This window comes from Lampetra planeri, chromosome 4 (genome assembly GCF_965212315.1).
Source record: "Lampetra planeri chromosome 4, kcLamPlan1.2.h2, whole genome shotgun sequence".
Lineage (NCBI taxonomy): Eukaryota > Metazoa > Chordata > Hyperoartia > Petromyzontiformes > Petromyzontidae > Lampetra > Lampetra planeri.
In genome coordinates this window covers 15,293,066-15,308,758 of record NC_136110.1, presented here as the reverse complement: position 1 = coordinate 15,308,758, position 15,693 = coordinate 15,293,066, and the positions used below count along the sequence as shown (strand labels likewise).

Below are 15,693 nucleotides of genomic sequence, written 5' to 3'. Positions count from 1 at the left end.
AACTAGACACGGTCCCGCTATCCCAGTCCGGACCACGAGCTGGGTCCCGGACCGTGTGGCTAGAGGCCTCTTCACCCCGACGTGGATCTTCATTCACCAACAGTCAAAAATCCCGAGCCTTCACGGGGCCCCCGTTATATCGGCCCGGGCTGGGGCTGGCTCCGCCCCTCGCCCCACCCACCTTCGAGATCTCTCAAGCTCCTTCTCGAAGGCTCCCGAGAGCTCCTCTATACCGTGTGACCACCCAGCGGCCCACGTCTACAGGTGGCCCTCCTCCAATATCATCCGGTCACGTGTCGGCAGGTCAACCAGCGTATCATGCCCCAATGTAACCCTGGCTGGCTGACACTCTCTCTCGCTCCCTCACTGGAAGCTCGCACCGCACGCTGTACGTGGTGCTTCTGCACTAACCAGCGCTCACCCAAGCCCCGCTAGGGCTGGTACTACGCCCAGTAACCGGGCTGCACATAATGACAACATATTATCCGCCGTGGCTTCGCAAGCCCGGCACCACACAATGACATTCACAGTCACTACACATGCATCTTGGTCCAGCTGTGAAGGATGAAGGCAAAATAACTAATCTGCCCACATTCTGAGCATTTGCATATCCGTCGATAGCGTCCCTGAGATGAGCATACTGGTGTACACGCAGGCGTTTTTGATTCAGTTGAATGTAAAGAAGGCGCTCACACTCTCAATTTTGGAATTCTCATCGACAACATACTGGTGAAAGAGGTTGGCGCACCGTAATATGTGGTTTCCTCCTATTTTGTCCATGATCACAAAGGAATAAAAGTCTTTAGAGGAAAAAGTTGTGTGAGGATGTCTTTGTCCTGTAGCTTAGATAATTTGAGGAATCTGGACATGGTACCCATCTTGGCCTTGCGACAGTAAAATGTGGTATTGTAGGGCATCATATGCTCTGTTTGTCTCAGAAAATCTTTTATAGTGTTGTCTTGGTATCAAAGCACAATGCCTCTATTACCATGTTCCTCACCCACCATAAGAACAGCAACCTCAACAAAAGTCGGGGCATTGAACCTCCCTGTGTGCTGCCCGCTTTGGTGGAAAGAAAAGGTGCAGTATGCCAAATTTTAAATGGTTGATTTTTGCAGCAATGTAACAAAATGATAGACGAAATGTAATCGCCTGTAGCTACGAAAGTTCAACGTATTTAGCGGTATAACATAGCAATCAGCATCACAGTACTACATATAAAAAGGTGTGATGAGAGCAATCGAAACAATATAAATGCATTGAAGAAAGAAGCTATTATAAGTCAACATTATAGAGCAGCAGTACGCACAGTTAAGAAGCAGGCAACAGTCTAGATTATAGACTTCCAGTACGCTGACTCAATTACATAAGCATTGCTACAATCAACATGAGCTGGAAATACGGTCAGCAGCTTAAAAAGCAGGATACAGTCTACATGAAAGGCTGGCAGTACACTGAGCGAGGTAAAGAAGCAGGCAACAGATTATAGACTGGCATACACTCATCCTGCCCTAAAGCAATATTAAGAGTGTAGATAATAGACTGCCAGTGCACTGATGTCAATTAATAAGCAGGCAACAGGCCACATTACAGACTGGCAGTACACTGGTGCTGCTTAATAAAAACACACCTAAATAATTTAATATTTAGCAACTTCATTTGGAAATATTAGTTGTCTACACACAAACCTTACTATTATAAGATTTGCAACTTATTTTTATAATAACAGTTTTCTATGTACATGAGTGTAGCGAACGAAGCAAGAAATTAATACCTAACATTGGCGTAGTGAGGCCTAGTCCCATGCAGAGCCCACGGCCTCAACTAGATTGCCCAGCTGGCCGAGGTGGCACCTTGCAGGCTGGGGGCTGGGCCGCTACCCCCGCATGCGCTACAATAATACTAAGCGCTATAATATAAATATCTACAGATTATATAGTAGTAATAACTGCACGCATTGGGGTGGGGGGGGGAGAGGAGGACATCACACTGTAAAGAATAAACGTCAGCGTTGTGTATTTTTAAAGCATTTTTCACGCAAATAATCATTTTTGGCGATCGTGTGTGCGTTGCTAGGGGCAACACCTGTCAGCGTTTTGCGCATTTCGCAAATTGGTGCTTTGTTCCGTGCCGAGTGGCGAAAGTAAATAAATAAAAATCGCACAAAATCGCTAATTAAACTCATTTAAAGGTGACGGACGTGAAAAAGGAATAGCGCTTGCCAACCGCGGGTCTTACGGCGTGGTACCTGGCACATTTTCTTTTTACGTGAACCCCACCTCTTGAGAGCCAAATCCCTCGCAAGCGCGTGAACACACTCAGATAGACGGACACACAGACAAAAAATTACGTTTATAGGTGTAATGCGGGCGAAAGCGACCTTCCGGATGTGACGTCACGAGGAGGCGGAGCCAGGTGACGTGGGTGAAAGGTAGGGGGTCCTTAAGCGCGTAAACCGGAAGGAGAAGTCAGTCGGGGTGTGAATGGAAAGGTGTGGGGCCACGCGGGCGTACGAGCCGAGGGGGCACCGTCAGAAGCGGGAGCCAACCCTGGGAACAGTAGGGAGCTACTAGGAGGTGTAAAGCTGCAGATAGAGATAGGCAGTAAGGCTGTGTGTGAGGAGCAGCGGGGTGGCTGCCAGGAGTCGCAGGAGCGACGAGAAGGCGAGACAGCACGAGGCCGTCAGAGCTGCAGCAGGAACAGCCAAAGGAGCTGTGTGAGAGTACAGCAGCGGAGCTGCTGTGGGGCTGCAAGAGCGACAAGAACAGCAGCGGGGCTGCTGATGTGGACTGGAGTGACATCGGAACCAGCACAGAGAGAATAAGAGAGACAGCCGTGTGGGGACGCAGTACGGACCGAATAAAGGACACTGAGCCAGATATCGTGGTCAAGTCTTTTATTACACTGGGGTCAGAAGTGAAACGCGATGTCTAAGCAAGTAAGGAAGAAAATTCCCCCGGCGCCAGCATCGGCTTCTTCGTCCGACGACGACGAATTCCCTCCGACCACGGATTTTGCTGGGGTGGTGGAGGAGAGCCCTGCTGAGGCGAGCACGGGGACGGGCGTGGAAGATGTCGGCACGATGGCGGGTCCGTCAACAACATCGGACGCTGAGCAAAGATGGCAACAGGTGGCAGAACAACTGGAGACACTCAAGGACGTCCTGGCGCATCTGTGTCACCTCGTTACGCCAAGGACGACGATGGAACGAGAAGGTGCTCCACGGGCCGCCACGTTGCCTGCCCTGCCGCCGCCATTGGCCACGCGGCAAGAAGACGCCATCTTGCGCGCTCCGCGGCGCCAAACCGCCATCTTGGCCACGCCGCGGGCCGACGCCATTTTGAATTTGCCTCCAGAACAACCATCATTGGAAGACGGCGTAAAGAGGAGTCGGAGTCGCCACCTTACTACAGTTAAGGAATTCTCTATCGGGGGCGATTGGAGCGCTTTCGCCTGCCGATTTTTGGCGGCGGTTCGTTCAGCAAGATGGACCGATGCGGAGGCCTTGGAAGTGTTGCCGACTCTGCTGGACGACGAATCTGTTCGATTTTTCCGTTCCATAACGGCCGATAAGAAGAAGACTTTATGTGGAGTTTTTGAGGAAATGGCCGACGCCTATGAGCCACCTGACGACGCGCATCGCCGATTCGCTCAACGACAACGAGCACCCGAAGAATCGCCCGTGGCGTTCAGGGGTGCGGTGTTGGAGCTGGCCATGGCAGCATATCCTGACACGCCACAGGATCTGCTCGAGCCTCTCATATTGGGAAAAATGCTGGAGCTGTCTCGGGATCTGGGGATCCCCATGCCTGTGTGTGGGCATGAGAAGCTCACGTCCCGGGCGGCAGCAAAGTGTCTGGACGCGCAGTTTAATCTCCGTCGCTGGAAGCAAGTGGCGGCATGGACGGGTGGGCCCGTCAAGGAAGGAGGCGCGATGGGGTGGGACCCCACAAGGGCGATCTATGTGCCGGATGAGCGGGGTCCACAGGAGCTGACGGCTGCCTCCTCTCCATGGCCGGGACGCGGAAGGCCGGGGCCGCGCGCTACGCCATCGGGACGGGGCCGCCGGGACGCAGGACCTGCGCTTCGGCGCAACGAGGCCGATTGCTTCCGCTGCGGCCGTAGGGGCCATTACGCCAAAGATTGCTGGGCCCGCTTCCCGGGTCCGCCGCAGCAGGAGCCCACAACACCGGACAAGCCGACCAAGGAACCTCCGAAACAGACAGGCCGACCGTGACACCGCGGGGGAGGAGTGGGCCTGTTCGGAGGGCGCCTGCCAGGGCTGCGGTACCTTCAAGCCCGGCGACCCTTCCGACCCCGCTGCAGGCGCATTCGCGGAATACGACCAAGACTGATTCGTCAGGGACACGAGATGTCGGTGGACTTCCAATCGCAGCAGGGGAATTACCCCCTGTCATTTCTCGTGTTCCTTCGCGTCCCCGTTCTACAAGTGGGCCGCCGACCGTCCGGGACGGGCCGGCGACCCGCACTCGTTCCAAATCGCTTACGTTTCGTTGATTGTATGTTGTTATTGTTCTTGTTCTTTCCGTCGTATTTATCGCATGCTTTCGTACGTTCGTCGATGTTACTTGTGTGTTGTTCTTGTTGTTATATTGCATGCTTAGTGTCCTTTAAGGGGGAAGGTCGGTTCACCGCATTACGCTTTGGTGTTGTTCAGCCGAGGTCGGCTGGGTTTTTTCTATGGGGTAGGGTGGTGTAATGCGGGCGAAAGCGACCTTCCGGATGTGACGTCACGAGGAGGCGGAGCCAGGTGACGTGGGTGAAAGGTAGGGGGTCCTTAAGCGCGTAAACCGGAAGGAGAAGTCAGTCGGGGTGTGAATGGAAAGGTGTGGGGCCACGCGGGCGTACGAGCCGAGGGGGCACCGTCAGAAGCGGGAGCCAACCCTGGGAACAGTAGGGAGCTACTGGGAGGTGTAAAGCTGCAGATAGAGATAGGCAGTAAGGCTGTGTGTGAGGAGCAGCGGGGTGGCTGCCAGGAGTCGCAGGAGCGACGAGAAGGCGAGACAGCACGAGGCCGTCAGAGCTGCAGCAGGAACAGCCAAGGGAGCTGTGTGAGAGTACAGCAGCGGAGCTGCTGTGGGGCTGCAAGAGCGACAAGAACAGCAGCGGGGCTGCTGATGTGGACTGGAGTGACATCGGAACCAGCACAGAGAGAATAAGAGAGACAGCCGTGTGGGGACGCAGTACGGACCGAATAAAGGACACTGAGCCAGATATCGTGGTCAAGTCTTTTATTACATAGGTAAGATATTCTGTATCCGAATTATTTTCCTTATTTCCTCATTTACAAGTAGTGAATTGGTGAGAAGCTAGAAACTTAGGTTTCATAAAATAACTAAACATTAAGCATAACACAACAAGCCTAAGTAATAATACGTTAATTTGAGATACAATTACAACCTGTGCCAAGTTTTGAATGCAGTTCACATTTGAACCATAGAACATTTTACAAGCAAGGTATACAGTGAGGGAAAAAAGTATTTGATCCCCTGCTGATTTTATATGGTTGCCCACTGACAAAGAAATGATCAGTCTATAATTTTAATGGTAGGTTTATTTAAACAGTGAAATACAGAATAACAACAACAACAATGCAGAAAAACGCATGTCAAAATTTTTATAAATTGATTTGCATTTTAATGAGCGAAATAAGTATTTGACCCCTCTGCAAAACATGACTTAGTACTTGGTGGCAGAACCCTTGTTGGCAATCACAGAGGTCAGACGTTTCTTGTAGTTGGCCACCAGGTTTGCACACATCTCAGGAGGGATTTTGTCCCACTCCTCTTTGCAGATCTTCACCAAGTCATTAAGATTTCGAGGCTGACGTATGGCAACTCGAACCTTCAGCTCCCTCCACAGATTTTCTATGGGATTAAGGTCTGGAGACTGGCTAGGCCACTCCAGGACCTTAATGTGCTTCTTCTTGAGCCACTCCTTTGTTGCCTTGGCCGTATGTTTTGGGTCATTGTCATGCTGGAATACCCATCCACGACCCATTTTCAATGCCCTGGCTGAGGGAAGGAGGTTTTCACCTAAGATTTGACAGTACATGGCCCTGTCCATCATCCCTTTGATGCAGTGAAGTTGTCCTGTCCCCTTAGCAGAAAAACACCCCCAAAGAATAATGTTTCCACCTCCATGTTTGACGGTGGGGATGGTGTTCCTGGGGTCATAGGCAGCATTCCTCCTCCTCCAAACACGGCGAGTTGAGTTGATGCCAAAGAGCTCCATTTTGGTCTCATCTGACCACAACACTTTCACCCAGTTGTCCTCTGAATCATTCCGATGTTCATTGGCAAACTTCAGACGGGCATGTATATGTGCTTTCTTGAGCAGGGGGACCTTGCGGGCGCTGCAGGATTTCAGTCCTTCACGGCGTAGTGTTACCAACTGTTTTCTTGGTGACTATGGTCCCAGCTGCCTTGAGATCATTGACAAGATCCTCCCGTGGAGTTCTGAGCTGATTCCTCACCGTTCTCATGACAACTCCTTGAGGTGAGATCTTGCATGAAGCCCCAGGCCGAGGGAGATTGATAGTTCTTTTGTGTTTCTTCCATTTGCGAATAATCGCACCAACTGTTGTCACCTTCTCACCAAGCTGCTTGGCGATGGTCTTGTAGCCCATTCCAGCCTTGTGTAGGTCTACAATCTTGTCCCTGACATCCTTAAAGAGCTCTTTGGTCTTGGCCATGGTGGAGAGTTTGGAATCTGATTGATTGATTGCTTCTGTGAACAGGTGTCTTTTATACAGGTAACAAGCTGAGATTAGGAGCACTCCCTTTAAGAGTGTGCTCCTAATCTCAGCTCGTTACCTGTATAAAAGACACCTGGGAGCCAGAAATCTTTCTGATTGAGAGGGGGTCAAGTACTAATTTCCCTCATTAAAATGCAAATCAATTTTTAACATTTTTGACATGCGTTTCTCTGGATTTTTTTGTTGTTATTCTGTCTCTCACTATTCAAATAAACCTACCATTAAAATTATAGACTGATCATTTCTTTGTCAGTGGGCAAACATACAAAATCAGCAGGGGATCAAATACTTTTTTCCCTCACTGTATACAGGTAACAAGCTGAGATTAGGAGCACTCCCTTTAAGAGAGTGCTCCTAATCTCAGCTCGTTACCTGTATAAAAGACACCTGGGAGCCAGAAATCTTTCTGATTGAGAGGGGGTCAAATACTTATTTCCCTCATTAAAATGCAAACCAATTTGTAACATTTTTGACATGCGTTTTTCTGGATTTTGTTGTTGTTATTCTGTCTCTCACTGTTCAAATAAACCTACCATAAAAATTATAGACTGATAATTTCTTTGTCAGTGGGCAAACGTACAAAATCAGCAGGAGATCAAATACTTTTTTCCCTCACTGTAATACAACCCACCCTTGGCTGCAGAGCAGAATACAAGCAGACCCCACATCAAAGGTGGGAGGATGCGGCGCTGACCTCATTAAACCCTTCGGTCACCCGTCTTGCCCATATACCCCGAGAACACCAAACCGTAACACTACTGTCTCCGAGAGCATGCGGCAAGGTTCCACGTGTTGATGGGAGCAGTGATGCGGCTCAACAGAAGCAAGCTTGTTGTTAATGCTGCAGAGGTTTGCGGATCGAATCCGGCAGGTCGTCCTGTTAATACCAAGAGTGTAACAACCGTCGTAATGCTATGCGCTGACTGCTTCACAGTGGATATGACACATACTGTGACATCAATCGAAGACAGCCGGCCATCGTGTGCCAGTGTCACATCAATTGGGATTACACACCAAGAAATGTTGTCCCCCACTGTAAACCACTACAGGGTTTGCATGAGAAACATAGGGCATTCCTTCGTGAAAATAAAACTTGGACTGCAAGAATGGCATGAAGACTATGCATATTCATTATTTGAAGCAAAAATGATGAAAAGCCGTGCTATCTTGATGGTGGTGAAACGGGGACAGTAACAGTGAATGGCAATGCATCTTTCCCCACGCTCCACCCGGCGGGCCAACACAGCATGGGATCCACTGTTTGCCACTGGGGCTCATTGGCATTGAAATCAATAGTAGTCATCTTACTAGAACTAGAACATCAGTGAATATGGGCCCTCCAGGGAAGCCTCACCGAGTCTTAAGAAATTATTTCGTAAGGGTCCTGCTAAGTTTTTGTGGTAGGGGCCAACGTTGTTGCATGTGGTCCCATTCGAGTAATTTGCAGTTAATTATTCAGAATTGGTATGTCTGGCCAATATCGGTTACAAAACATGTTTGTTTAGCTATGGAAGTAAACCAAAGAGGCACGAGTGTTCCCTCTGCGCCACCCCGTGCCAATAGTTGTGTGAGAAACATATTCGTGTGGGAAACGTTGCAATGTGGCCCATGAAGTGGTGTCTCATCATTAGCTGCAGCGGTGTCATGAGAGTGACTCACGTGCCCAGGTGCTCCACCCTTCCCAGGCAGGTCGAGTAGCAGTAGTTGTAGGCGATGATGATCGATGGATAGAGAGACTGGAAGTCAAGGACGAGCACTGGGCTGCTGTAGAATCGTGACTCGGGCTCCATCACCAGCGGCAGGCACTCAGCAGCTCGCATGTGTGCGCGCTGCTGCACGCTAGGAGACACTGCGATGTAGTTCAGCAGCTTTGCTACTCGCAGCATCATGGACTCCACACGAAACTGACAGACACAAAGCCAACAAAGCAACGCAGAAGATGCAACAACAATTCTACGATTATTGTATGATTACCCTTGTTTGCTCAAGAAAGCCTCACTGAGTAACAAGCCTCTTTTTCAGGTGGGTTATGCCAAAGTGTTTGCAGCAAGGAGTGATGTTGCTGTGCGTGATCCAAATTAAATGTTTTGCAGATGATTTTCAGTATTGGGATGTTTGGCCAATGGGGGGCCCATAATCAAAAGCTGCTGTTGCCGCTGCAGAAGCCTTACCTGGGATCCTCGAGACAGAACCTCATGGAACTGGATTCCAAACAATCTGGCCAATTCGCTCGTTCTGCCAATAAAATCCAACTGGTTCAGCAATTTAATATTCCCAACAACACGGCAGACATAATAGTCAACCATTTTCCACCTGCAGCACACAATATAGAAATAGCTGTGAGGTTAACCTTTAACCACCAGCAAAGGATACAAAACAATAAAAAAAATGTTTGCATATTTTAAAAGCAATACAAACTGTAAAAAACAAGAGCAAACCTGAAAGGACCGGTTTTGTTGTCGAACCAATCAGATAGTGTGCGGAAGTTGAACAGTGGGTATCTCTGGTGCAACACATGATACGCCACATTCTCGAAGGAGTATATGTTCAGCGTGACCTGACAACAACCACACATGACAGGGATTCTCATGAAACGTCACTTGGTGACATCAGCATGTTCAATAGAACTCAGAATATATATTTAAACTGCTCTGATCATTAACTATACAGTAGAACATGAGCTCATCTGAAGCTGTGAAATACAAGACCATTGTAGTCCACCTTGATCCTGAGGTGCTAAGAGGGGGAGGGAATAGAGAGGAGACTGTGTGATTATAAGGGGTGGCTATTATGGAGGCAGGTGTGACCCATGCCCACTGCCTCGATCTTTCTTGGCCATGACCGTTATCAAAGATACAGGGGTAGTCATCAATAAATTATTAAATAAAAGTTTTGGTAGCACTCCTGCGTTTTTTCCTTGGTTCCACTGCGTGATCCTCTTTTTTGTCAGCTGCAACACGACTCGCTCTCGCTTCCAACACCGGCCAACATGCACACAACAACTTTCTGATGGGGTGACAAGGTTCTAAAACGAAATCTGTTTATTTGTACGGCTCCCAGCACAAAGGTACGCCAACGGACCTGTAATATCAACGTTCTGGCGTCAAGACTGGCCCTCAATACAGGCCTCCCTCTCATCAACATCCCTTATCCAGTGGTCACGTGACTCTGCAATTACGTAAATATATTTAAACATTAATAAAAATTCCCTGTACATATATAAAATATAATTTCTAATGTCATACTAATCATAACTATCCTTGATAATACTATGCTTTTCCGACCTTTACTTTGATTAATAATGTAATGCGCGCGTAAACGGCCTCGCGGATATGACGTCACGAGGGGAGGGGTTAGGTCACGTGAGAGAAAGGGGTGAGGTCTTAAGGGAGAGATACCGGAAGAGACGGGAGAGAGTTGGGAATAGAGACAGAGAGAGGCCACGCAGGGCGGAGGTTGGAGAGTGGCGAGATCGCCACACACAGTAAGACTCGGCACCGTCGGCCAGCGGTGACCGAGCACGGAGGAACGGGGAGCAGCGGTGGAGCTGCAGTGAGAGCAGCCGGAGGACTGCACAAGGGGAACCTGCAGCGGAGCTGCATCGGAGCGAGAAAGGCTACGGGAGCGAAGGCAGCTGTCGAGCTGCCAAGCGGGGAGGCTCTGAGCGAGGGCCGTGTGGGACAAGTGTAAAGAACCCAAATAAAGGACAACGGAGACAGACCCAGTGAACGAGTCCTTTATTACAATAATACACCTATTCTACCTTTCAGTTGAATTACCACTAATCCTATCTATGATTAAATTACATAACCTCTCCAGACTACGATTTACAATGTTATACCTATTCTATCTCGTATTTACAAGACTATGTTAATCCTATAACAATAGGGTTTACCCTTTTTGGCAATAAAACAGGTGTCAAGATGTTAAAACACCAAACAGAATCCTTATTCAAGGAATCCTGTCTGCATTAACTACACATACTTATGGTGAACATGCAAACAAAAAAACATACTCTCATAATATATGCATTGTCTTTAAAACGAATTGGTCCACACCAGAGACAGCTTTCTTTTGAGCCTAGTCTCAAAGTGATAGTCCAGAGAACGCCAAAAGGCAAACAGCACAAAGACAATGCACTATCAGGGCATTTATAGCTCGGCTTGAGCAGCTACAATATGGGACCTTTCTTGCCAGTATATTAAAATATAACAATAGGTTTTACCCTTTCTGGCAATAAAACAGGTGTCAAGATGTTAAAATACCAAACAGAATCCTTATTCAAGGAATTATGTCTGCATTAACCACATGTACTTGTGGTGAACATGCAAACAGGGAACGCCAAAAGGCAAACAGCACAAAGACAATGCACTAATCAGGGCATTTATATTCCAGAAAAGATAAAACCTATTGTTATATTTTAATACTGGAGGAAGATACAAGCAGACAGTCACGAAGCCTAGGGTCCCTTATTGTGTAATCCATAGTAGAGTTCCTTATGGTGTAATTCATAAAAGTGGTTATTCTTATAGTCTTGTCGTCAGAGTTATTACATTAATATTCGAATAAAGTACCGTACATTCACACTTTCATAAAATGTACACCCATTGCCAACGTCATTTCTGACAACATTCATAAAGTTTGTACCTAGATAAACAACAGTTCAGTACTGTATAACACTGTAAGTAAAGACCAAAGTACATAAATGCATTGGACAACTAATTTTCCACTTGTATTTCTCCTATTTTGACCTATTTTAAACAAAACACATGTGTAGTGTATTAAATACTGTACCAATTAAGGGGAAGAAGCGAATATTGACCACACTGATTTCCCCATTCCCAGACTTAGTCCGTTGTTTCGGGAAAAGTCCATTGTTGTCTGATCTTCAGACAAAACTCTGATTCAGCAGATTGTCCTTTAAATCCGAGATCCGTTGAATGGGGTCTGTTATTCCGAGGGTTTACTATACTAGGATCTTAATCAGTACTATAGTAATCATTGCAGAGCTTATCTAAACAAGACTTTATAATATTATTTGTATTAATCAATTAAGCAACAAATAACAGTGTAATATAGCAGCACCAACTGGCGACCAGGAGTAGAGGGGAAGATATGGGGCAATGGACATGGAAGGGATAATAACTGGGCCAAGGGTCATTCAAGGGATCCATCTTTAAGCTCCCAGAACCAGAACCAGCTAGATGGTTCCAGAAGGGGAGTGTTGCCAGGGCGGGGCCCGGCCCCGCTGGAAGGATAAAAGGGGGCGAGAGAGGGAGCTCGAGGATGTCCGTGGAAATCGGGTCGTCTCGTCGTTGCTGCCGTCCTCGTCGTTGCTGCCATCTTAGTCATCGCTAGATGCCACCACTGTTAGATAGTTAGCCACCTATCTAGTCAGCGCCATCGTTGCTAGGCGGTCAGTGTTGTGTTACATCCTAGTGAGTGTAACAGTGCGAGTTATGAGTAATAAATAAGGAGCCTCTACAGTTTGTCTCCGGATTCGTACATTACATTGTGTCAGAAGTGGGGTGTCATGCTGCCCGTAATGGAGGAGGAAGAGCTGACGTCCTTACGAGTGGCCCGGTGCATACAAGCCCACGAAAATTCAGCAATGGCCCAAGGTGGCGGCTTGGTTGGGGGACACTGAGGGGGCTGAGGGGCCCTCGTGGCGAGAATTGGAGGTTGCAGCGGCGATGTAGGGCCAGGGCCCACACAAGCAAGACATGGGGTGGCGGCTTCCAGGTTGGAGTCGGGGAGAAGAGACCCCTCCGTCGTGGAGACCAGTCGGTGCCTGCTTCCAATGCGGCTGGCCGGGCCACATCGCAAGAGGATGCTGGAGCGGCATTAGGACGTCGGCAACACCTCCGATGCCCTCAGCCCCGCCGACGACCGCTCCTCAAGCCCGAGAGACAAGTCGCGCCACATCGGACACCCAGCATCAGCCACCATCTCATGAATCTAGGTCATCGCCCCCGCCCGGGTCCATTATCACTCCTCATCTTGTCACGGCGCGCGAACGACGGGTTCCGACCATAGATGGTTGACGGGATTCCGGTATGAAATGGAAGAAGTTGGCGCGCCGAGTGGTAGCGGCCGCGGAGGGCTCGTCGGCGGTAGCAGGATTTATCCAAGAGGTTGATATGGGTGCCTCGGCTAACATAATTTCAGATGTGATTTATGATTTGCTGCCCTTAAAAAACCATTGTATTAGGTCGGTCGCGAACGCGTGTGGTCTTGCCAACGGGGGGAGTATGGGGATTGTTGGGAAAATAGAGGCGTGCATCAGGATCTAGGAGATCGAGATGTCCGGTCCAGTGCTGGTTTCGAGGACGTTAGCGGTGCCTTGCCTCCTGGGTACCGCCTTTTTGGGCAAGATGCCGCTGAAGATTTTGACCCACCAAGGCTGTATCGAGATGCCGTTGGGAGGGCGGTTGTCCTTTTTGCGTTCTCCAGGTAGGGTGACTGTGGCCAACGCCATGGTCCAAGCACTGGCGAGGGAATCTGTTGAGATCCCGCCAGGCGCGCAGATGTTGGTTCCGCTGCGCTACCGTAAGCGGAGTCCTTTTAACCCCCTCGAACACAGCGCCCCGTGGCCTCACGCTAGTGAGCGCTCAGACGGTCCTGAGGAGGGACCAGGAGCCATTCCTGTAAGTATTAAACGTCGGGTTTGGCAAAGCTGTTGTCTAAGCCAGCACGGTCTTGGCTCACGCGACAGCTGCGGATTGCGAGGCTGTCGACCCAGCTGCAGAAAGGATTGTGGGTATGGTGGAATAGGGAAACGAGTTGGATAGCAAATGGGCAGACAAGTTGTATGCAGAAAATCCGGACTTATCTTGAGAGCAACGGGACAAGTTGCGTACCTTGCTGCGGAAATTTGCTGATATTTTCAGCCAGGGAAAACTTGATATTGGCCTCACCTCTTTGCTGCAACACCACATTGACACTGGTGATGCAGCTCCCATTCGGCAAAAACTCATATAGGTTGAGCCCAAGGGAGAAAGAACATGTTCAGCAGGCGGTTGAGGAGATGTTGGCCGCTGACCTTATTTCCCCCTCTACCAGCCCTTGGGGCGCCCCCATAGTGCTCATTAAAAAAATGGATGGGAGCCTGCTGTTTTGCATTGATTATCGCAAACTAAATAAGGTCTCAGTAGTAGACGCATATCCGCTGCCCCAGATGGACGATTCCCTGGATGTGTTGTCGGGTGCACGGTTCTTCTAGACTCCCGATTTGTTGTCAGGGTTTTGGCAGCTACCCCTTGATGAGGATTCCAAACCCAAGACTGCATTCCGAACTCCCCAGGGACTATTCCAGTTTAACTGCCTTCCTATGGGGTTGCATTCGGCGCCAGCCATGTTCCAAAGGCAAATGGAAATGGTCTTGGCGGGTCTGCAATGGGACTTGTGCTGTATTTATCTCAACGACATCATTGTGTTCGGGCGCACTTTTGAAGAGCATTTGGAGCGGTTCCGTTCTGTGTTCCTAATGATATGGGCAGCTAATCTCAAGTTGAAACCGGAAAAATGCCATTGTTACAAACCTCGGACAACCCCCAAGTCAGCAGTTTTGTTGGGTTCAAGTCCTATTACCGACGGTTCGTTCCTCAATTCGCAACAATTGCCAAACCGCTTGAGGCTTTGACTGCTAAAAAACAAAAGTTTAGCTGGGGGGGGGGGGGGGGGGGAGAGGAGGAAAAAACTATAGACAGACATATTAGCAGACAGATATCACCAAGATACATAGAGAGAGCAACACAGGTAACAGAGAGAGGTGGTCGTCTCTGTGGGGTGGCCTTAAATAGACAGAGGAGGGCGGACGCAGAGAGAGGGAGGGGGGTTAGAGAAAAAATTAGCATATCAATGAGTGGACAACAAAAACGTGGTGCTGCAAGTGCGATGACACGGCAAGCAAGCCTGAAAATCAGGAGGACACACTAAAATTAAATAACCTAGTAAAATATCGAAATGTAATGTAATACAACACAGAGGGTCGGTCAACACACCTGTGTTGCTCTCTCTATGTATCTTGGTGATATCTGTCTGCTAATATGTCTGTCTATAGTTTTCTGGTTAGATTTTATGTCGCTATTTCATTATACCTGATGATGATTGCTTGTGTTGCAATCGAAACGTCGTATTCTATTATTTAATTTAATTTATTATTTTATCTTTAGACGTGACTTAACCGAAAGAAACAAATATTAATTCCTGCAGTCACGAAAGTTCTAAAATTAAGATTGAACCACTTCTACGGGGAAGTTTTAAACTTATCTTCTTTTTTTCTCTCTCTCTGACTACTTGTTCTCTCTGCCTGTGTCCTCTCTTTGGAATGTTCACACTTAAATTCTAACTTAGCAATCTTTGAAATACGTAATCAACCAGGCTATGCGTTAATTGTGTGTTGACCGACCCTCTGTGTTGTATTACATTACATTTCGATATTTTACTAGGTTATTTAATTTTAGTGTGTCCTTCTCCTGATTTTCAGGCTTGCTTGCCGTGTCATCGCACTTGCAGCACCACGTTTTGTTGTCCACTCATTGATATGCTAATTTTTTATCTAACCCCCCTCCCTCTCTCTGCGTCCGCCCTCCTCTGTCTATTTAAGGCCACCCCACAGAGACGACCACCTCTCTCTGTTACCTGTGTTGCTCTCTCTATGTATCTTGGTGATATCTGTCTGCTAATATGTCTGTCTATAGTTTTCTGGTTAGATTTTATGTCGCTATTTCATTATACCTGATGATTGCTTGTGTTGCAATCGAAACGTCGTATTCTATTATTTAATTTAATTTATTATTTTATCTTTAGACGTGACTTAACCGAAAGAAACAAATAATAATGCTCCAGCTCACCCGGGAACTACAGGTTGTGCTGCCTGCGACGGACAACGACGACCTCTCCTCGCTCAGAAT

General features: G+C 48.2%; 1 protein-coding gene across 2 annotated transcripts in view; it reads right to left on the bottom strand.

Annotated features, from left to right (window-relative positions):
• LOC144717745 (DNA polymerase zeta catalytic subunit-like) overlaps nt 1–15,693 on the bottom strand; it is a 134,247-nt gene that overhangs the window by 33,967 nt on the left and 84,587 nt on the right. For both annotated transcript variants that reach the window (XM_078593368.1, XM_078593367.1), the window contains exons 7-9: nt 9,217–9,335; nt 8,950–9,091; nt 8,438–8,682 (exon numbers count right to left, since the gene is read on the bottom strand). In XM_078593368.1, coding sequence (XP_078449494.1) covers nt 8,438–8,682; nt 8,950–9,091; nt 9,217–9,335 — 506 coding nt within the window. The remainder of the gene's footprint in view (nt 1–8,437; nt 8,683–8,949; nt 9,092–9,216; nt 9,336–15,693) is intronic.